This window comes from Drosophila navojoa, chromosome 2 (assembly GCF_054131105.1).
Source record: "Drosophila navojoa isolate 15081-1374.11 chromosome 2, UAZ_NAV_1.0, whole genome shotgun sequence".
In the NCBI taxonomy this organism is placed as follows: Eukaryota; Metazoa; Arthropoda; class Insecta; order Diptera; family Drosophilidae; genus Drosophila; species Drosophila navojoa.
The window spans coordinates 5,016,338-5,041,278 of NC_142890.1; the positions used below are offsets into that span (position 1 = coordinate 5,016,338).

At 37.1% G+C, this 24,941-nt stretch overlaps 1 protein-coding gene across 1 annotated transcript in view; it reads left to right on the forward strand.

The window, feature by feature from the left end:
* timeout (circadian regulator timeout) overlaps positions 1-24,941 on the forward strand; it is an 87,996-nt gene that overhangs the window by 4,859 nt on the left and 58,196 nt on the right. Inside the window, exons 3-10 of the mRNA XM_018113367.3 lie at positions 738-995; positions 1,073-1,392; positions 5,378-5,563; positions 10,306-10,429; positions 11,768-11,934; positions 20,108-20,276; positions 23,903-24,036; positions 24,124-24,204. Of these exons, the coding sequence (XP_017968856.1) occupies positions 738-995; positions 1,073-1,392; positions 5,378-5,563; positions 10,306-10,429; positions 11,768-11,934; positions 20,108-20,276; positions 23,903-24,036; positions 24,124-24,204 (1,439 nt within the window). The remainder of the gene's footprint in view (positions 1-737; positions 996-1,072; positions 1,393-5,377; positions 5,564-10,305; positions 10,430-11,767; positions 11,935-20,107; positions 20,277-23,902; positions 24,037-24,123; positions 24,205-24,941) is intronic.

The following is a 24,941-nucleotide window of genomic DNA, read 5'->3' on the forward strand; positions in this document are numbered from 1 at the left end:
TGCTTTACTTCCTTATTTGCGTGGCTTCGACTTGCAGGCTTTGATGTATGCGGCTTGGTGTGGCAGTCAAGTGGACAGCCAGGGGGCAACAGAGAGAGCGAGAATTGGCCAGGGGCTTGCCGCTGCCGCTGCTGCTGCTGCTGCTGCCGATGTTGTTGTTGCGTAGGGTAACCAAAAGCGGAAGTCATTATTAACTTTGGCCTTTGTGTAAGGCGCTGGGTCTGAGCTTTTCGGTTGCTGTGTCCATGTTGGCATGTAGGAGGAGGACGAGGAGCAGGAGCAGGCGCAGGAGCAGGAGTCGCAGTCACAGCTGGCTTGTAGGCACAAAAGCCGCATTAGTTGTATTTATTTGTAAGCCAGCAGCAGTAACTGCTGCCTCTGCCGCTGCTGCTGTGCCTGCTCCTGCTCTTCCTCCTGCTCGTCTTTCCCTCGTCTGGACCCACACAAATTGATTTCAACTTGACTTTGTTGTGGTAGCATCGCTTCGACTCGGCTGCCGCTGCTCATCTCGGAGGCCCCCCCCCCCCCCCCCCCCCCCCCTATTTCGGGGCATCCGTTTTACAGTCGAGCTACATAAATTTGCAATTTAATTTAATTTAATTTCATTTGATTATTTTAAGTTGACTCGCGGGATTTGCTGCTTAGATTCTAACACTGGGATTTGCCGCAAGACATTCTCTTTATTATTTTGACTTTTAATGTACTTCCCCCCTCTCCTGTTCGTTTCTCTTTTGCAGGCATTCGCCATACGCAGCGAGGAGCAGAATTTGTTGATTGAACGCATCCTGGTCCTGGTGCGCAATGTGCTCCAAGTGCCAGCCAACCCGGAGGCCGAGTGTCGAGCGGATAACGATGCCAGCTTGCATGATCAAGTCATTTGGGCGTTGCATCAAACGGGCATGCTCGACCTGGTGCTCTTCATAATCTCCTCGCCAGATGAGGAGCAATTTCATTTGCACGGACTCGAAATCATTTGCCTACTCTATCGCGAACAGGTGAGTCGCATTAGTAATTTCCCTTGGCAATTATCTATATAAGCTCTCTCTCTCTCTCGCTCTCTTGACATTTGCAGAGCGCCGAGTCCTTGGCGGATGCTTCGCTGCAGCGCAGTCTTACCGAGAAGCAGCGAGATCAGCAGGAGTTGCTCGCCGCCCGCCGTCGTGAGCATGCTCGACGACAGGCCCGGCCGCCCCTCGGCCGGCATTCCCGCTTCGGCGGCACCTATGTCATCCGTAATATGAAATCCGTTTCCGATCGGGACATCATTTGCCATCAGCCGCTGCAGCGCGTTTCGGCTATGGATTTTGATCGCGAGAAACAGGCGCAGAAGCGATCGCATCGCCACATCAAGGAGGAGGCGCAGGTGACGCGGCGTAGCGCTTTTACTGTTAGGTAAGACTCTTATATAGACATTATAATGAATAGATATTCATATATAGCAACTGGCACAGCCATTTCAGCTTTAATCATATGATTATTAATGAATTATTTTAAAATATTAATAAAATAAATAAATAATTCAGATTTAAATTAAATTGACAATTTTAGCATTTTCTTTATGTTAAAAAAAAAAAAATAATATATATATATATATATATATATATATATATATATTTAAAATATTTTACCTTAAATTAAAAAATATTTTATCAATATTAAAATATATTATTATAGGCATAGAAAAAATATTATATACACCTGATATATCTTTTTTATATATTGTTATTATATATTTTGTTTTCGGTATGGTGAAGATATTTTCAGAGAAAAAAGTTCACAACAATATTGATCGTAAATAATATTATATTTACTTACTTATGTATAACCAATGTTATTATTAACAAAAGAGATCGAATCATTTTTCACACTTGTTAAAGAAAGCTGAAAACAATGCAAAAATGTGACTTTGCCTTGTTTACCCAGCAAATCAATCAGACAGTCAGTCGCTGAGTCAGCAAAAAGAGTCATATACATATGTATTTGGTATACAGATATGTACGTATGTATATGTATTTGGATGAAGATTGGACAATATCTTGCACTTAGTAGCCTCCATTTGTCTGCGGCAGCTTCCTGCACTTTAGCCGTTGCCTATTGTGCGCAGCTCTGGATGTTGTCTGCCATTAGCATCGGAATTGTTATGGTTCGACTGGCAGGCCACATTCCGGTCATTGATTTTCGATTTTACGCTGCAGTCGGAGTCGAGCGAGCGCATAAAATAATATTCAATAATAAATGAAGGCATTTCCTTTTAGACAACTCGCACCCAATGGCTGCCTCGCTGGCTTTCCTATCCTTATAGAATCAGCCAAACGATATTGGCTGCTGGGGCTGCTTGAGGCTGCTGGAGGCTGCCCGGCTTGTTGGCTTGCCTCGGCTCTGGTTCTGGCTGAGTGGGCCAAGCGAAACAAAGAGGTGGCCATTTTCGAGGCGCCGGTTGGCCAACATCTTTGCTGTCGCCGCACTCCCTAATGGCCACCAGGTGCAGCTATTTTATGATTTTCTGCGAACCAACAAACTACTTAAAGGATATGCGCCAACGTTGCCCAGGATAAGTCGAGTTGCTTGAGTTTCGGCTTCGGCAAAATGCATTTGCCATGATACTCTATAACGCAGCCGGGTTATTATGGTTGAACAATACTTTTGTAAAACTGATTTGGATTTTTTCTATTAAATTATGAGCTCCTTTTTCAGATTGATATATAATTTGAATACTCAGCAACTATGTACAAATTTGTATTGATGTAATTTAATTGATTGATTGATATTTATGTCATAATTTTCTAAATTCATAATTGCACTGCTCCGTATATATTCACTAAAATAATTATAAATTATTAATTCAATTATTATCATTATTATTTAAATTTTTGTAGTATAATTTATAAATTATTAATTCAATTATTATTATATATTATTATTAATTATTATATATTATTATATATTAATATTAATTATTGTAGTATAATTTATTTTTTTTATTCATTAAATCTTATATAATTATTAAGTGTTAATTTTTAGCATTGAAAACCTACAATATATTTAATTATCAAATAATTAAGCAATTAAGGATTTTTTGTTTATTATAATTATATTATATATATAGATTATTTTCTAAATTGTTAAAATTAAATAATTAAGTTATTCTGTAGTAAGATATGATTAACACAAAGCTATGTTAAAATTATTATGTAATTACTTAGTACTTAAATAAGGCGCTTTACAAATTAAAAATATAATTATCAAGTAATTAATTGGTTATTAAGCTCATAACATTCGAATTTAAGGATGAACTATATTAGTTTATAATGTAAACATTTATATATTAACTGCTTAAGCCAGTTTAACTACGCCTAAAGTCTTTTTAAAGCAGAAATTCAAGTAATTATGAAGTAATTATCTGCCTTAACGAAGTTTGTAAATAGCCTTTAGAGCATCTTCCTCTCAACTATTGTTAACTGTAGTTGGCAGTTCTTGTTGTTGCGATTTGTCGTCCGGCAACCATAAAATGCCGAGCTAAGATAAAAATACAGCAGTGGCAGCGTAATCTTGGTGGCGCCACGGCAACGACACCATCGTAGTAAACCTCTGAGCTCTGCTGGCCATAGCAAATGTGCAAGCATTTTCCGCAATGTGGGCCAACACTTTTGCTTGTTAGCCTGGCCTAGCTGGCTGGGTGGCTGCATAGCTGGCTGACTGGCTGACTGGCTGCTTGGCTGGCAGCTGACTTCTGCTCTTTTCTGGCCTGTTTTATGGCCCGCTCGTTGTTGGCAAATCTAAATCGGCCTGGTAGCCATAAATTGCTCGCTCAGTCGGCGCGACGGCGACTGTGATTAGACAACTCGCTGGCCAAAAGAGACCATCAATAAGTTGGCTACCGCAACGAGATTGGCCATGCATTTGGCCAGCATTTGATGCACTCGGCAGAGCACGTGCCCCAAAGCCACCGACAAAGTTCATCAATGTCACGTGTCGACCCTCGACATGCAACAATTTGTTGCCACTCAACGCGTATTGCAATGTTGCAATAAGCCGCCAGGCGGCAACATTTTTGCTCTCCTTTTGTGTGTTTTTTGTGCTTCTCCTGTATTTATCTGCGTCGCCTGCGTGCCTGTGTTATCCTGCGGTTGGCAGTTGCCTGAGTCGGAGCCTGAGCTGCACAGATTCGGAGATGAATGCTTCTGCTGGGAGGTGCCTCCTGCACGGCCCACTTTACTCAAATAAATTGGCCTGCGAAAATTTATTGCATAAACGCTGCCAATTGCCGTTTGTTATGTACAAGCACTTGTCAATGCCGACACTGGAAAAAAATGGGGCCCGAAAGGAATGCACATATTGCACCATGAGCAACATTTGAATAAGATTCTGGAGTGACTTTGATGCTGACTATTATAGCTTTCGATAGCTTGATATATTGCGTAGTTTGTGCAAAGTCACGTTTAAGAAAAATGTATAAATATAACCAAAAGTGTGAGCAAAAATATAAATAAAATTTAAATAAATAAACCAAACAAATTATAAAAAAAATATATAATCAATAAAAAAATAATAAAAGGAAAAATTTTTAATAATAAATAAAATAATAATAAGTAAAATAATTGATAAAAAAAATAAAAATAAATGTACAAATTATTTATTATTAATAAAAATAAATAATAAATAAATTAATAATAAGTAAAATAATAAACAATATATCAAAAATAATAATATATAAAAATAATAATAAAAATAATAATAATAATAATAAAAAAAAAATACAAATTATTTTTTATTTATAAAAACAAATTTAATAAATAAATATTAACATTTATTTAAAAGCAAATGAAGAAAAATAATTGCATAATTGCATTAAAAGCTTAAAAGTGTATAAGAAACTATATACATATATTATATAAAATATATAGCATTAAACCCAAGTAAACAATAATAAAAAGAAACACATACACACACACACTAAAAACTAAACTAAAGCAGAATTAATAAATATAAAGTAAAGTAAAACATAATTAAATATTGATAATGTTAACAATATACAGAAATATTGTAAACATATGGACTGATTGACTAAATATTTTAAATAATTTCATTCGAGTTTTGTATGATATTAATTATTTTATACTGCCTGAAAATTTGAAAAGAAAATGCAGTGCATTAAATGCATGAAAAACTAGAATTTAAATTAAATGAAAACTGAATTGACTGAGTCAAGTCGAGCTAAGAATTGCATTTTACGTGTAGCATATAGAGTATATGTAGTTACGTGTGTGTTTATGTATGTGTATGTACTTGTGGCACTGGCAGTGGCATTCAATCAATATTATTGTGGTATAATCATTTTTCATTTGATTCCTCTGCTTGGCTTTCCTCTCCATTGCAGACTGTGCCTGCGCGAATATTGCATTGAGGTGCTGCGCTCCGCTTACAATACGCTCGTGCGGCAGGTGCGACGTGTCCTGGAACGCAATGCCGGCTCGTCGAGTCACGATGACTCTTATCTATTGTGGGCCATACGATTTTTCATGGAGTTCAATCGTTTGAGTGGACTACAATTGCAGCTAGTCAGGTAAGTAAGCGTGTGCAGTGCATGTGTGTGTGTGAGTGTGTGAGTGTATGAGCATGTGACTTACATTTGCCAATGTCAAATGCCAGCAAATATCTTGCCTCTACTTGGTTACATACTATGAGCTGTGCCCCACTAAAGCGTTCAAATTAATTGCCAATGATTTTGATAATGCCCATAAACCAAACACATAGACATTGTTGTCGGGGGAGAGAGAGAGATAGTTGATTGAGGAGCAACTGATGACTTTGATGAACGAGCCGAGTTGCATCCACTCTCTAATGAAAAGCCAACCAAGTGGTCAACTTGAAAACGCTCGCGTCAGCGAATATGCAAATCTTTTGGATGAACTTTCTATGGGTTGGCTTTTAATCAAATTACTTTGCACACACTCTTTCCCATATGTATAAGAGATTTTTATTTACTCGGGTCCAACTCGATTTGTTATTTTCTAGCCCAGCTGCCCAACAATGCAAGTGCTGAACTATAAACTAAAGCTGTATTGGTGTTGGTGCTAATCGTACATCGGACTGTGAGAGCGGGATAAAAGCAAGGATTTACACTGTGCATTGAGATGGAGAAGGGATGGGGAGTGAATATGAGGGAATATGGGGTGGAAAGAGGAAGAGAAGTTAGAAACGGGAAAAAAAGTGTAGAAGAGGGAGAGTGAGCATTTGCGACAAAATGAGAGAGAGAGGGAGAGAGAGAGAGCGACATAATGAAATATATATAAAAATAGAGAGAGAGAGAGAAATGTAGGAAGATGAAGAAGAAATGACAGAGAAATATAGGAGAGGAGAGAAAGAAAATGCAAGGGAACAAGAGAAAGACAGACGGAGAAAGCGAGAGGGATAAAGAGAGAGAGAGAGAGAAAGACCGATCAAGTGAGCAAGAAAGGGAGACAGACTAAAAGAACGGCAGAGAGGGCTTAAGAGTAAAAAGAAGTGACGAAAGAAAGACTAAAGCAAATAGACACAAGAGAGAGAGAGAGAGAGAGAGAGAGAAATAGAGAAAGAGAGAGGTAGCAAATGTACAGCTTATCGCCTTATTATAACCCACCCAACCCAACTCGGTATTCCATAATAAAGTTGCATTCCGATATTAAACCATTTGTCCGCATTTTCTATAATTTTGGCTTTTTCATTTTGCCCACCAGCACGACTTCCCATCAAATGAATCCCAGTTTTTTCAATCACTCAAATTGAAAATGGAATATGCTTCCAGTTCCCATAAACTGCCTAATAAATACTTTTCCAACCAACTGTTCGAAAAGCCAAAAGAATTTGTAGATGTTGCAGCTTGTGGCCCAAAACAATTTCCATGTGGCACAATTCGCATTTCGATTCGAATCGAAATTGTTTCAGTTGCTTGGCAATAGAAAGCTGAAGTTGAAAATTTGACATTGCTCTGGCCACAGGACAATTTGCCTGTCATTTTGTTGGATTACTTTTGGGGGCGGGGCGGGCGGTGCGGACGAACATTGAAAGAGAACAAGCGACAAGCAGAAATCAAAATGATGACGACAATCGCTGACCTATCACACTTTACAGCTGCGTGGGTGCCAACAAATCCCGCCCCAATACTTTATATATTTTATTTTTAGCTATATATATATATATTTATATATGTACATGTATATGTATGTGTTTAGTCCAATTGTCGCTTGACTATTTGAAGCATTTCGCTGGTCACTCGCCTTGGCTCTGGTTTTGGGCCACTTTATTGTTATACAGCTTTGCTGTTAATAAAATTTTCCTGTCATCTGCTCACTCTTTAGCTTTCTATCACTCTCTCTCTCTCTCTCTCTCTCTCTCTCTCGCTCTCTCTTTGTTGCTCGGTTGGCCAATGCTCGTTGTGCTGTGTGGTGGGAAATTTCTTTAAAATTGTTTTGGTTACTTTCAAATTAGTTTCTGAATGACAACAATGAAGCTTTGCAAAAATGTTGTCATTCCGTTGCTGCAAACTTTTCTCAACCCGCCCCAAAAAGAGCGAGAGAGAGAGAGAGAGAGAGGGACAGCAAAAAAAGAAAATCTGAAAGTAGCGCCGCACTATTCAAAGTTTTTGCCGCTGCTATTTTTCATTTTTTACCATTCCTTATCGTTCGCTGCTCCACATACATATATATATATATAGCTGTATATAGATATACATATGTATAGATATATATACTACATGTACTTCTCGTCGTCTAAAACTTTCTGTTTATTTCCACAAATTTGCCGCCGCCGCCTGCTGCTTTACCCAACTTACTTTATCGTCTGTCATTTTCTACTGATTTTTCACTATATATAAAGCTAGTGAATGACCGTTAAAGTGGCCAAAACTTCTGTCTACCTCCCTCTGTTTTTTTCTCTCTCTCTCTCTCTCTCTCTCTCTCTCTCTCTCTCTCTCTCCATATCAAACCCAACAACATAAAGAATTGCATTTATAATAAAAAGTGAAATCGAGTTTTCTGCCTTGCTTAGGCTTTGCCGTTGACCTCACATTTTCCGGCAAACTTTGTTGCCAAGAGTTTCCTTTTATACGAAGCATAAACCATAAAATTATTTTTGAACAGCAGCTAAGACTTATAATCAGATTGTCTGAAAATATATATATATATATATATATATATATATAGATATATATATATATATATATATATATATATATATATATATATATATTATTTAAAATGGTAATATAATGTTAGAAAGGATCAGCTAATATCGGGTTAGATAATAAAGTATCATTATATTGTTAACGGACATATGAAAATAATGATTGAATTTAATTTTTTTTTTCCCAATTTTAGATGTTTTAGGGTTTTTTAGTTTTCTATCGATACTTCAGCATAGCTAACTATCCATACTTAAGTCACGTTATCTATCGCTACTTAAGCATAGTTAGCTATCGGTACTTCAGGCATACTTAACTATAACTATCAGTACTTAACTATAATTAACTATCGGTACTTTGCTACAATGATAACGATACTTAGCTATAGTACTGTCCCTTTCTTCTTATTAATGCTATAATTTAATCCTTATTATAGTCTATTCATGAATATTTTAAGCACATCAGAATTATGAAAATTATGAAAATTGCTTTAAATTTTCTGCTTTTGGACACAGTAAAGCTTAGGCTTTAGCGCCTACCATTTTATATGCATAATTAGCTTAGGCAATTAAGTTCGATTTTGATCAAGTTTGGCTGGCGGAAAACAAAAAGAAATGTGCAGCTGTTGCCGCTGCATTTGCTGCTCCTTTCCGTTTAACAATTTTATTGATTTTATAATTTATTTATTTGCTTTGAGTTTGGGTTCGAGTGGAGTTGAGTTGAGTTGAGTGAGCTGCAGTTTGCTGCTGTCGCCCACTGTAATTAATTTGATTTTAATGCCTTTTCGAGTGCTGCTTGCCCGTCGTCTTCTGCAATTGTGAAGAAACTTTAATGGCCGTCGCAGCAGACGTCGCGCTGCTAATTTCGCCAATTTGCAGGCAAATGCAGCCGCAACATTTACAACATCGGCGACATCGGCAACAACAGCAGCAACAACATGATGCGGCTAGTGGCCACGCCCTCTCGGGCTGCCACTCATTTTGCAGCGCTACTTAAAAATTAATTTTGTTAATGAGTTTTTCACGGTGCTTCAACTTGCAACCGGCAAAGCCGGCAACTGGCAACTAGAAACTGCCAGCTTGCAACCTGCAACAAGGCAAACTATTTACCTGCTTAGCTCAGCTCCTGCTCCTGCTCCTGCTCCTGCTCCTGCTCCAGCTGTTGCTGCTGCTGCTGCTGCTGCTGCTGCTGCTGCTGCTCCTGCTGCTGCTCTGTCCACTTCAATTCACAATTCGTATTCGTTCGTCTTTAGTTTTTAAGACAAGATAGACTTGTTTTTGCCCATTTTAGTGTGCTTTATATACGAAAGCCATTTTCATTGGGTGAAGGGAGGTATATTAGTTGTGTGGAAGTGTAGGTAACGGGCAGATGGAGAAACTGGACCTACTTGACCTGAGTTGAGTTATCTGAAACTATAGTTGATGACATATCCCTTCTATCTATATATCTTTATTTGTATATCTATTTATCTATCTATTTTTCTATCCGTAAATCCATATATCTATATATGTATCTCCTCTCGATATATCTATCTATTTATGTACCTATTTGTCCATCTATCTATTTATCTATCTATCTATCACCTACGTATCTATATATCAATCTATCTATCTATCTACCACCTATCTATCTATGTTTCTGTATATATATATTTCTATCTAACTTTCTATCTATCCATCATTCCATTTATCTATGTATCTATCTATCCATAAATCAATCTATCGAGATCTATCAATCAATTCATTCACCTATCGATATATCTATCAATCTATTTATCGATAGATCTATCTATCTATCTATGTATATATCAGTTTATCCGTTGAGCTTGGTAAATATGAAAGCTTTCGAGGGCAAAGTTTTTTAAGTTAGGATAGCTGGGTATTTAGCATATACCTTTTGAAATATGTCCCATTTTTACCACAATTTATAATTTCTGTTCATTCCTCCTGAGTCTTAACACTTAACAGAAATTCTCTGCAAATCTTGGACTCTCTTACATATGCACAAAGCTCGAATATTTAAATGGCGTTCTTTGCTGGGCTTACGCCGTCAGCTAGTCAGTCACTCTTGACTATAGCATTTGAGTATAGTTCTTCTTTTTTTTTCCTTGTTTTATTTTTTAATAATATTTCTACCACATTTTGCAGTGAATCGCTGAGCGTGCAATGCTTCCACTGGGTACTGACACGCATGCAACATGACATGGACATGATTCTGTGCGACAAGAAGCAGGCGCGTCTCTGGGCCAAGCGGCTGCATGTGGCCCTTTTGGTAAGTAAATGCTATGCTATGCATGCAAGCTAAGCTTCAATCTGAGTAGAGTGTGCCAGTGTGTGTGTGTATTAGCTTGTCGTTGTTTGCTGTTACTTATGTAAGTGCACTTCTGCGTGCACTTTGCAAAATCTGAAACGCTTCTCCTGAATCAAGGCTTAAAACTTAAGCCAACTTCAACTAGGCAACTGGTAACTGGCAACTGGCAACGGCTTCGGCTACCTCAATGTAAGCCTCATGTTGTGCCAATTGAAGCTGAATCCATGTACTTTAACAATATTTTGTATAAGCTGCAGATTATAATGGACGCGCTTAACCCCAACAGAAATCTCGCCAAGAGAACATTTCCATTTGATTCGCTATAAATAATAAATAGAAAAGGCCAACATGCATTTGGGTGCTTAAAATATGTAAATGTTGTCGGGGAAGAACTAAAGCGGACATTGTAGTCTTGTAGAAATAATCTGTATTCACTTGAATGTTTCCATGTAGTAATAGGATAAGATGTATGTAGATTATTATTTTGGTATAGTATTATACTTGTATTAGTGAAATACTAGAGCAAGTTTGTGAAAACTATTGGGAAAAGGCTTTTGGATTTTTGATATATTTTGTAAACTTCTCTTTTGTTCCTACTTTGTATGTATTATTAAGCTTGTTAAATAACTTCCTAAATCTCTTAGTTTTTTGATATAAGATCTTAGGCGTCTTCAATTTTGTCTTTATAGATTTAGTAAAGCCTATGCCTGTGGCTCATCTCCTGTTTACTATCTCAAAATGCTAAAAGATTTGACTCTCAGATAACCTCAATTAACCTAAATGTAGGTCAAAGCTAAGGCACATGCTCGCAGATCCCTCTTGGCAGATTAATCCAGTATACCTGCCCAACCACCTTAACTTTATTGCTATCTAACATCACGTATTTTTTGACCCATACTAAATTTCTCACGTTTCACACCCGCAGTGCTTAGATTTATTTTAAAGCTTGATTGAATTTCCGCTTTCTTTTCTGTAATTTAAATTTGTAAAATATCTTGCTTGGCTTAGAAGTAAGTAAGAAAATTCCCATTAATTCATTTTGTATTATCAACTACACTCAATGAAGTCTCTTTAAAACATTTACGCATTAACGACAAATAAGTGGTTAAATAATTTGCAGAATTTATCTATAAATTTCTCATTGAATCGAATTATTTGCGCTCAACTAATTGCAAATGCATTTCACACTTGCAGGCATGCCTCAAATGTCTTAAATGGTTGACAAACACATTAATGCTATAAGGATATACTTAGATATTTCTCACATCTCTATTTTTTCTTCTTGTTTCTTAATTAAAGACATTCCGTGAATTGCTGCAGAGCTTGCTGGCCCTGCAGAAGCTGAAGGATGATGACAACGCGCGTGGACTGTTCGATATGTTATTGAACAACGTGTGCTATGTGCTGGAGTATAGGGAGACAATACTGCATTTGTTAATGAACTACAATGAGGCGCACAGCACAAAGTGAGTAACCAAGCACATAACTATCAGTGAGCCCTTAAAACATATTGGAAATAACTTGAATGGCATGCCAGACAGGCAGCCGGCCAGCAGGAGGCGTTAGACGCCCATGCCTGATTGCTACTGCTGCTGCTGCTGCTGCTGCTCCTGCTGCTGCTGCATGTTTGATGGGAGATTGAGCCTTGATAGTCACAAATAACTAAGGCAAACACACAGACACTCGCACTCGCTCTCACGCCCAGTAGATAGCAGCTGCTTAATAGGATTACCAAGTGGAGCTGCTGCTAAGCCGAAAATATGTATGCAGCTACTAACTGGCATTCGAAGCTGAGTGCTTGGCTAAAACCTTTCGACCCAATCGACAATCAGGCATTGTTTGTCTTGACGGCATGCCTTTGTCTTAAGTCTTGGCATGTTTGTTTGGCTATTTGCGCAGCTGTCTGTCTCTTTCTCTGTGTATGTGTGTGTCTGCGGGTGTGTGTGCATTTACAACAACAACAACAACCAATGAACTAGTTGCGCTTTGAATTTCGACAGCCAGCGAAAACTTTAATTGATTTTACAAGCATGTGCTGCACGCGTGCTCTGGCATTAAAATTATAGAATTTGCCAGCTCACACAATTGGGTGGATTGGGTTGGCTTTGGTCCGTCGATGTAAGCGAGATTCTGGCACGCAGCACATGTTTTGTATACCCTGTACAATCGAGAAATGGGGTGTTCACTAGGTTAAGCGAAGGTCTACATGGGGTTAACAGCTCTGATATTTATTGTTGATTTTTGAAGAATATTTAAGAATTTGGACTTGATAAATATCGATCGATATCGATGAACATCGATAAAGATTGAGGATAATGAACTAACAAATACATATTTAAGTATAAGATTGTAAACGCGTAGCTGATTCGATAGATATCGATTATTGTGTAAAGCTCTTATGGTGGCATACCTCGAATGATGATATGATATAGATAGTACCATAACAAGTTTTCACCATAATCGATTGATCTTTTGAATATGAATTAATTATCTATAACCATATATCAGCTCATATAGACTCATCATCTATAAAAACTTCTAGGTGGACAACGATAAGAGTGTTTCATAATCATCAATCATCAATCTGTAATGATATTAAGCTGTTACGATTCTGTTAAATGTACATTTACTGATTTTCGATAAATATCGATTTGACATATTTGTGTATTATATCTATAGAGTAGACAATCGATAAACTACTACATTTCTCTTGCACACCCTTCACAGGATATTTTCTAGTCGATCTTGTAGTACTCGTATTGCTATTTCGGTTTGGGCCCGTACCAGGGCTGCATTTCAATTAGCAAGTTCATAGCTGACAGCAGGTAGGATCTACCCCATAACTGATTTACATAGTTACTTACACACGCAGTGGGCATGCACTGAGCTCGCTCTCACGGCGCTCATTAACACAGCACACGGTCGCTGCCAGTTGGTTGGGTCTGTTACTCCACTAAATAACTCGACTGTGGATCGGGGCAGCAACAGCAGCAGCAGCAGCACCTCTCGGCATCTAGCTGTGGACCGAATGCGTGCCAGCACTTTCAATTGCCATTAAGTTGTGACGAGATTTTCGTAGTTTGCACTCTTGAAGGTTTTCTTTGTCTTTGTTGGCCCCCGAACTAATCCATTCCATTTAGATAATTGCAATTTTTCGCCTGTGTGTGTGTGTGTATGGGTATTCAGCAAAGCGTTTTCCACTTGCACATTTCTAAGCGGATGCACAAATTTGTCTGTCAAACAAACTGGCTCAATGCGGTGCAGTCTGTCGATCCGATCCACCTGCAATAAATGCCGGGAAAGTGTGTTTTTGTGTCACACACAGCCAGCGACTGCAAATCAAACTAAAACAAATGCAAATCTCTACCATGGGAAATCAGCGTCGTTATTCATCAAATTGCATCAGCCAGAACCTTCAGCTCATCCTTTCGATATGCTACCTCTGCTCCGTCGAGTGCAAAGGCTACGCAATCGTATTGCTTCAACTCTCCTGTGAGTTGCAACTGTATTAGGTATTAATATTGGTTCGCTCTCGACTTGACTCTCGTTGGTGCATTTAATATTTAACATATATTTATATTTACAAATGAAATTGGCAAGGAGGATTCAGTTAATAAAATACAGATTGAACTTTACCAACGGAGTTTCAAACCTGTGAAACCCGTGAAACTGAAGATTTTTATGCTATATCTATTTGCATGTCAGAAAGTTATAAAAGTGATGGAAATACTTTTTCATTTTTTTAAAGTATTTTTTAAAAGTATAATAACTTTACAATATTTATTTGCATAATAATATGTATAAATTAATCGCCATTTGGCTTAGTTCGTTCCACTGTGCGCGTCGCACACACACAAATCGCTGGCAATCGGTTGGCAATGATAGCTGGGGTTCAATGAGTCAGTCTCGATGAAGAGCTGGACACAGATACAGACAGATATTAGATGGATTGCAATGCAGTCGGCATACTCAAAAGCACTGACTAAATTAATTTAGCGCGCAAACAGGAAATTGACAGCGAGCGGCAATTGAGAAAATGCAGTTGCGAAATACACGACGAACGCAACAAGGACGAACTGTGCTGGCTTTGGTTTAGTTCTGACTAGTATATGTGTGAAGGGAGGATGAGAGTTGGATGTCTACATATACTTATATAAGTAAATACACTTTGTAGTTACTCGAAAACTGAATGGGAGCATTAAATATTTGAGAATGTTACGAGTAATGAAAAATTCCTTAATAATTAGGATTAGAATTGTATATCTTTCATTTAGAATCGTCTCTATATAGTTAAGGCGCTAAATGATTAAGGAGTATTTTTGTATTTTTTTAAGTATACCCTCTAAGCGTGTGTTTAGCAGCTGGTTTTCCTATTTTGATAAAAATATATGTATCCATATATAGAATATTGTTTGTAATACCTTAACAGAATACCTAAACTAAAATCTATAGGTTAAGCTCTCAAGTTCGATACACTTCGATACATTATTATCGATTTCAAGAGATGTAAAAATGCTCATAACAAACTTAAATTGTACTAAAATAAGTCCTATATAAATCTTGTTAAGATAATACAATAAAAAGGAATAATAGGAAGAGGTTACATTGATAAAGATGAGATTAACACTGAAGGGATGGAATACAGCTATGAAGCTAAGTCTCTCATGTAAATCAGATAGAAAAGATAAAGTCATTAGAGCTAAGCACTCTGAAAGAAGAGAAGAGCAGAATGTGTATATAAGATGTCTTTATAAGAAATCTCTAACATGGATCCTATAGAGGAGATAATGTTATTCGAGTTATGAGTTATGAGTTATCTAGGATAAGCAGGCCACCTTTAATAATAGTAGGGTATCTGTTAGTCGTATTTGCATCTCAATCTTATTCAAGCGCTAATATTAACACTTAAGACAGTTGCAATTGCAGCTGTCAAAAATTAGATGAATCGATTAAATATTAAGTTGCAAATTATGCAAATCTATTTTAGAGATTGCATTCAATTAATCTTAGCAATTAGCGATAAAAGCAAGTGCCGTTGCCGTTTTCGTGCTGCAATCAGGGCAATTTGAGTGCCTGAGAGAAATTGAAGCCTTTCGGCATTCGCATGAATTATTTATGAGCTGAGGCACATTTACAAAGTGGGAGCCAAAAAGTGGGTCGGCCTTTGAGTTTTGCCCGCCTGCAATCAGCGCCCATCACTCATTGTTGAGTGTTTGTTGTTGCTGTTGTTGTTGTTGTGGTTGCTGCTGCTTACGTTGTTGTTGTTGTTGTTGCTATTGTGTTGCTGTCATAATTAATAATATTTTCATTATAAACGTCTTATGGCAGGGAGCAGCGAGCTCGCTAACCATTTGCCCCGCTACTGAGCGCAATTACATTTTATCATTTATTCAACATGCGCTCAAACTTGGCCCCGCTGAACAAAGCCACGCCCATCCCTTTTCCACAGCGCCCACCCAAACCACAGTTTGCGCCCGTAGCCTTCTAATTAATTCTATGCGCTGCCCAACATTGTTGTCAGCTGTTGTTGTTGTTGCTGTTGTTGCTGTCGTCCATTTAATCAGCGTAAACGCGAATATCAAATCAAGCATGGCCAGTTACAGCAGCAGCAGCAGCAGCAGTAGTATTAGCAGCAGCAGGAGCAGCAGGAGCCGTGGCAGCAACAAGCCGCGTGCATAACAAATTAATTATAAATAATTTATTAACGATTTATCTTTGTCTCATTTGGCAACACATGAGTTTGAGCTATGCTGCAACTGAGTGCGACTCTGTGTGTGTGTGTGTGTGTGTGTGTGTGTGGCATGAGTGTCGCTTCGCTGCGTTTTAGTTGAAATCGATTTGTTGCCTGCTGTAAACTGTTTTGGTGTGGCATGCAATTTGTTCTGCTACCTCACAAGCACCTACACATTTATGCAATATATATATGTATGTACATATCTATATGTTTACATACACACACTTTCACGATGTATAGTACACCCACATTCCACAAACTGCGGTTGCTTGGCTTTGCGGTCAGCAAATAGCAGCAGTTGCACATGCGACCAGCCCCACTTTAGCCACGCCCCGCCCCGCCCAGCTTGGCCCTGCAGCTAGCTTGGGGCACAGCTATACAGGTGTCATCAGCATGATAACTGTGAATATATTGATATAGAGCATGCCCAAGGATTATTTGAGTTTCACAATTATGCTGAAAGTGCTTTCGATTGAGCTGCGCTTGAAGGGCCTGAAAGCGTTTTGATGATTAAAGTGAATTCAAAATTGCTGATTAAGTGTGAATAACTGTTGAATGTTTACCTATTGCGTCATATAATACATTATTTCGAGCTTGTTTATCTTATAAATGTTTTTAATTAGTCTAAGCTATAATTGACAGCAAATCGATAATTATCGATAGCTGAAATATAAGCAAAGTTTCACGTGTTAGTTTGTAATTTCAGTTAGACATTCAGATTTTAGCGATTCCAATACATAGATGCATTATTTCACATATATTATCTCATAATCTCTTTAACTTTTAATAAATGCCAACAAATCGATAGTTTTCTATAACTCAAATGTCATGTCATGTTATCCTAATACTGTCCTATATTTCGTGTATGCCATTGCATAAATGCATTTAGTTATGCCGAATGATAAATCGCAATACATCGATAATTATCGACAGCTGTAATGCGAACTAATGCTCGCTTAATGAGTACAGAATTTCACGTATGTCATTAATTTCAACATCCAAACACTGGGCGTTCATTTTCATGCTCCACTTGCTGCACCATTTGCTGCCACTTGCCACTTGCGGCAGCCATTGACAGTGTTGTGGTAGGCGCAGCGATTGCTCTGGATCGATTGCATTCTATGCGAGCTATAATCAACGGAACATTCGATGCAATTGGTTGGTTTTAATGTACAGCACAGCACAACTAGTCGACGTTATCTGGCACAGCCAAAGGCAGCAAATTATCAGCGAGTAGCGGGCGTTACCTATGACCAAAAGTGGACCGCCCGAAAATCGGAATGTTTTCAATTTAAAAGCGAAATCATGTTAACTGAATGAAAACTTTAAGTAAACAAATGGATAAGTGATGCGGATTGCTAGGCTGGCGTATACCCTGTATGAAATGCAGGAAGGTTTATATATCTTATTTTGTACAGGGTATTTGTTCAATTAGTTTTTAATTCACTCGTACACTTACTATGTTCAATTACAAAATCTTTGATATATTTGACTTTGCTAATTGACTAAATATTCACGGAGTTTTACATCGAATTTCTGCTTACCTAACGCTACCTCTGGGCAAAGTGTGGTTGTCCCATGAAGGGTGTGTTTGTATGTGTGTGTGTGTGTGTGCCGACAACCAATTTCATTACAAATGCATTTCCCTTGACAGAAGCTGCGAGGCTCGTCCTGCGGCATATTGACCGCATTTTGGATTATTCTGCGAGTTTCTAGCGGGCTCTATTTAAATTCGCAATGAATCTGCATAAATGTTGCAACCAAACAGTGTTAACTTGTTAATACCCTAAGTATTGATAATTAGAGATTGATGAGCCCAAAATTATATAAATAGTATTATGATAATCTAAATATATAAGCAACAGAACTAAGACTTAAAGTCAATACAAAAATTCCGTGTAATTCATCACACTCAAATAACTCCCAAGTCTGCCATGCAGGGTATGTTTGGGCTACGCACACTTCTCTACACTATTTGCACTAGTTATATGTGCTATATTTGGGAGTGGGGCCCCCACGAATCGATCAGCTCTAGCAATTACAGAGCGCGCCAAAGGACCCCGTGCACAAGGATATGCCCGCACATATGCAAATATTGCAAAATCATGTTTGAGGGGAATTTCAACAATAGCCGCGCATTCAACGCATTTATCCGATAATTTTTTTTTTGATGTCGTTTGGTAATTTGGCAGTTTAAATACCCTGTAACGTATAGACTTGAAGGGAAAAACTTCTGAGTTGGTTTATATATTATTCACTAGACTGCCGTTGGAGTAAATTGCATATTGAGATTGTGGGTTACGAGAAGCAATGAATTCTATTATGGTAATAAACTATTACCTCAATGTATCAAGTGGTCTGTATTATTTACCATATCTGCACAAAGGGAAAAGTGCTAAATGCTATCAATGTCGATACTTTTTAATCGATTATGACAAAATGAATTTTGATTTGTGAAGAGTTCGCTGACCAATCGATGACTACTATCGATAAAACTTTTTTGACAAACAGAAAATAGAACTTTTAGCTGGAAACAGACTATCTGGCTATCAATATGTAGTATATTTTGAAAGGAAATATTTAGTTGATATATTTAGATTATTTCTATATAGAAAATGTATATCGATTAAGGGTGTCTATAGTCATCTACAGTATTTATTATGTTTAAAATATTTACAACTGTACCCTTAATTCCATCCAGACGCAGATTATACTTCATGATGTTGGCAAATACTATCTAGAATTTATATATATGATTACATTATCGATATATATCGATAGCTCTAGCTAGGTGAGACTCCTGCTCATGCCAGCTCTTTTATATGAAATACTTTCTGTCCTTTGCGAGTTTATGCAAATGAATGGGCATACCATGGCCTATCATCAATAGGTATTCCTCATTTTGCCTTGTTTGCATTGTCCTCTTCTATGACGCGCGCGATTTTCATTATTCAAACGGCAATCAATCATTTTAACAAATTGACGTTCACAATGACGTTGGCTTTTTATTCAGCATTTTATTTTTTTCTGTTTTCTTTATTTTCATGTTTTTTATTTTAGGTTTTGACTAAAAACAATGGCAAAGTTTTGCCCATTGCTGGCTATGCGGCAGCTGATTTTGGCATTTTGTTGGCTTTCACAATTTTTTTTTTTTATTTTATTTCACGTTGCTGCTTCCTCGCAATTTCCCTTTTAAGGTTAATTTGCTAATTGGAGGCGTCATCGGCATTGACAGGGCCAAAGGCAACGGCTTCAGCCACATCATCAGTCAACGACATCCTTCGAATTGAGTTGGGCTAGTTAAGCTAAGGCAAAAGGTTGCTTGGCCGTTTTAATGTGCTCGATGATTTTCAATAAATGTGGAGAGAAGTGGGAGAGAGAGAGAGAGTGAGTGAGAGAGAGTGTGGGAGTGAGGGAGAGCTGCTGCTGTGTATGGAAATGTTGCCTTGATTGGGTTCGGCCTGACTTTAAGCTGATTTGTGGTATCAGATGCGCTTAATTAAGTTCTTAAAGGCATGATTAATATTATTTGTGAGTGTATTTTTAGCAGAAGTTCTTAGTTATTTAATTGTTATATATTAACTAACGTTGTTCAAAGCTTCATTGGCAAGTTAAATTGTTTATCAATAAATTGATTCAGGGAAAGTCAACATAGTGTTGTTGTTGTATAGCAATAGAAATAAGATAAAATATTGTTGTGCATATAAAATGCAATTGGCTCATTTAATTGAATTTCCAGCATGTATGGCCGCATTTATGTATATACGCATGTATAAATGTAGCATGCAGATAGGTATAAATATACATATATATTTATTTTATATAGTTTCTTAATTGAATTAGTGCATGTGTATGCAATAATTTGATTTAGTAACCAACCAACCAATCTGTGCTTTTGTCCACAGGGTATTCCTGCGCGACGTGGTGGATACGGCAAATGTGTTTATTAAAATGATGGAGCGCTTCTGTCAGGATGCAGTCGTTGTTCAGGATAAACGTCGTGGTAAAAATAAGAAGAAGAAGAAGCAACAGACATCCAACAAACCGTCCAAGTCATCCAAACAGCCAACGGAGGTGAGTCGAAAGTCGGTGAAAATTGAATTCATCTTTAATGCTTATAAATAAATTGCTGCATTAAATGACATTATTTGGCTTGCGGGCGCTGCCCGCCGGGCACTGGGCACTGGGAACTGGGCACACTGGCCACTGGCTGTTAGCTGCTGGTTGGCCCGCTGTGTGCGCCATAAAATATTCTCTAAATTGCCAATAAAATTTAAAACAAATAGCTCCAAAAGCGACCAGCAGCCAGCGAGCAGCGAGCGGGGTCAAAAAACAATTGTCGTCTAGCATAAAGACGGGGGCAGTGCGAGCCAGATTTATAGGTTTGATCATGAAATTTAATTGACTGAAAATATGGTTAAAAGTGAAATAAAATAAAGTCGCGATAACGCCGCGACTGTTGGCTGCATTTAATTACTGGCCTCGCCTCTATTTATTTATGTTCTAGTCACTTCGACTATTTATTATGGCGTACAGTGAGAGAGAGAGCGCTCTATACACACTCCGATTGACATTAATCTTCCATACGATTCGATTCGAAAATATTTCCAAGTCAATTAAAGTTTACAAACTTTTGCACAGTGTATTAAAAATAAGTTAGAAATCTGTTTTCAGCTTGCAGGGCTTGCAAAAGTTCTTTATCAAGAGGGGGCATAACTTTGTTGCCAACCGACTTTTGTTATAGACTTTTCTTTTGTTTATTTTATTATTTATTATTTTGTTTTCTGTGCACTCAACTTTGCTTTACAATTTAAAAATAAACAAATTTGATTAAATATGTTGTAAATAGGTCAAATAATCCGGATTGACAAATATTTTTAGCTGAAGAGACCTTAAAGTTTTATAAGGGTTCACTTTATTTTTTTTTTATACTTCTACAACTGCGCTTATTAAAGAAACTTCCGCTGTGCTGTCTCTCACAATGTACTTTTGCAGAACGAAAATTTTTAGTCCACTGACAAATATAAAGACCTCATCTGTCTCGCTCTCACTCAGCAACACACCACATTACTTTCAGCAACAGCCATCGCTTTCTCGCTGTTATGGTGTGAGAACGAGCTTAAAATGATTTAAGCAATAGTTAAATGCGTGTGTCTCTATCGCTCTCTCTCACTCTTTCATGGTGTGATAAAAAGTTAGAAATTATCTAAGACGCAAACCTGCTCAGCAAAAAGGCAGCGATCTGCGACTCTATCTCTGTCTCTCTTTTATAGTATGATAACAAGCTAGTCATCTAAGACACAAACCCGTTCAGCCAAATTCAGCGATCGTTGTATTTCTGTTTTTTCTTGAAATCACAGTTAGAGCTAAAAACCAGCCAAGTTTTGATTGATTATATTTCTGGGTATATTATATTTTTTAATTTTCGCATATATCGTATATAATATTATTTATAATTTATGTCATTCATAATAAAATTTAAAGCTTGCAAAACTCTTAGAGAGCTTAGCAATTAGAACAGAAATTCGCGTTTTAACAACACTTTTTACTATGTGTTGCTTTATGGCTGCTTATATTTTGTTTTGCTTGCATGAATAATAAACTCAGCTAGTGCCATGGTTTTTATGTTTCTTTTTGCTGCTGTGTTTTTTAAACACTTTGACGCGTTACAAGCGCCGTCGAGCGTGATTTCCGGCCAGAGCCAACACTTGGCTCGTTTTTCTGCAATCTCCATACAAGCTAGCCCATGGCCACCACCACGCCCCTAACCACAGCTGCGCCAAGGCTCACATTGTGCGGTTCTGTTGCCGCCATTTTGTGTGGTTCGAACGGTGTGGACGGACTTCAGTTTGTACTTTATTTTTATTTTATTTTATGTTTTTTTTTTTTTTTTTACACAAAAAAATGAAAAAAAGGAAAACATCAATTGTGCTAATTTCTGACATATTTATTTGTACAGTCCATGCAAGCTTTTGCTTGTGCCTTGTAACAATTGTTGTACGCACACACACACACACACACACACACACCCACATAGATACACATATTTTGTGCGTCAATTAATTTGTGAAATGTGTGTGTGCGACATTTGTTAAAGTACCAACAAACAAGTTAAACGCACGAATTCACAAATATTGAACAGCTTTTGTCCGCACCGTATTCTATAAATGCTGTTAAAATATCATGAAAAAAGTAGAGAAAAAAGAGAATAACAAGCGAAATAAAATGAATAAAAATTATATATATTTATATATATGTAAAACAATGGCAAAATGTGTTGAAAATAAATGAAAATCTCACAGTTGGCTTTGCGCATTTACATATGTTATATATACATATAAATATTATATATGTTTATGGGATTACAATTTGAAAATATGCTGCGAATAGCGTTGCTTTCGATATAGTGCATATATTGTTAACATGCTCGATAAGAGCATGTTAACACAGGCCAACAAATTTTGTCAATAGCAACGAAAGCGCATAAAAACGTTTTTTACAATATATAAATATATTCATATGACAATATACCTTATAAAAAATATATAACTCTTCAATCCCATTAAGACTTTTTGCTTGCTTAACAATTTAATTTGAAATAAATATTTTTTGGATTATAAAAATATAGTAGTAGTATATCAAGTTGTCTTGCTTTGCCTTTCTGTAGGGTATCTAGTGGTTAAGCTGTCTGTTCTCCACTATTTAAGCTTTGCATTTATGACATTTTAAATGTAATTGAATTTTCTTTTTTAAAATATCTATAATGTTTTGGGTTTTACAGCAGCTGTTTAACATTTTTTTTTTTCTGTTACATATTTTTTTGGGTTTTATATTGAGAGAGACAAGAATAAGCATATTTTTAGCTTTTCATTGATAAAGTCAACTATTATAAATGTATACTAATTAATGTATGAAAAAAGATTTATCTATAATCATAATTTGTCTAAATCGACTTTAAATATACAAAATAATATCGGTATGAATAGAATCGGCTTATAAACGCAATCAATGGAACAAAAGAGAATGTTTTTTTATTTGCATAAATGCATATAGAATTTTTTACTATGTATAGATATTTTTATGAGATACTTTGTTGTGATTAATTAAAAAATGTGAAAAATGCAAAATGAAAAGTTTGTTATGCATAGTATCATATAATAGAGTTTTTTTTTTGTGGTATATATGGTTTCATAATTTGTATACTGTTTCATAAAACCAAGTTTTACTCAGCATTTTTTACATTTATAATTAATAGCTCAAAGTTTCTTATAAATATGAATTCATTCGGTTATTTTAGATCATAGCTAAACATATAGATTATAATCCAAGATGAGTTCTATTAAACACTTAGACAAACTATTTACAACAAAAATGGATTAAAATATATGATAAATATAAAATAATAAAATCTACCAAAATCTTAATACAATTTAAGTCTTAATGATAATGATAAGCGGAGAAACTTTCGGCATATACTACATATATATATATATATATATATATATATATATATATATATATATATATATATATATATATATATATGCTCTTTAAAATTATATTTTATGTCAGTCAATTAGCATATTCGTCAAGGCAGCTGCAGCAGACGAAACTTTATGAAAAGGCAACTGTATAGAGTTAAGGATATTGGCTTATTTTTCATATTTTAAAGCTCTTCTACCTTTTTGCTACCTTAACAGGAGGAGCTGGCCACCAAATGGGCTGAAATGGCATCGGAGGTGAGTTTGCTGCTGGCCACAGAGCTGCAGTTGCCGGAGGAGCAGCAGCCGCTGCCCTTTGATGCCACCTTGGAGAAGTCCATCGACGATCAACGGTGAGTTAGCATTAATGTATATGAGAAGGGAAGAATCCTTTTTAAAAATGCAATATATATATATGTATATCCTTTTTATGCTTGCAGCGAGGACTGCATGATGCGCATAAATAAATTGCTGCGCAACGCTAAATTGGAGTCGGCGATTGCCCTGCTGCGTGCTGCCAGGTGAGTGTCCTTACTTGTGTTTCCGTGTCCTTCAAATGGAGCAACAAGCTCCAGCACTGCCGTAATCCTTTGGAAAATTTCTACCTTTAATAACTTGACATTGACTGTTGGCCGCCATTGTGCGTCAGCGTTCGCCGTGCACAAAAGAAAATTCACATAATAAATTAAGTCAGGTAAAAAGAAAATGTGGGAGCTGCTCGGGTCGCTTGGCTATTGTTGTGCTTATTTTTGGCAGAGCTTTTCCTGCTTTCGTATATCGTTTTTATGCGTTTCTTTTTGTTTTTTTTTTGTTGTTTTTTGGTTAATGCGAATTTCATATTTTGTGCAGCGATTTTCTGGCTCAAACTGTCCTTGCTGTCTGCCCATCTCTTGCTCTCCCTCTGGCTGTCTGTCTGTCTGTTGTGCTTAAATTAAATAGTTTTCATTTATTGCGAAGGTAGCCACGCAACGGGGACTCAACTGCCCAGGTGGCTCCGGTTGCTCTGACAGATAATAGCAGCCAGGGCACGGAATTCCTTGTTCAGCTCTTGATGCTGCTGTCGCTGCTGCCGCTGCTTCTGTTTCTGCTCCTTTTTCTGCTCCTCATTATGCGCCATCAACTTGTGTCAGTGGCTTTGGTTGGCTCCTGGTCGCGCCGCACCACAGTTGAGTTCAAGGCGAGCAGCCTTTCGATTTAATTGCCAGCTCAATTATGTTAAGCCTTCCTCACTCTTACTCTCACACTCTCACACTCTCAC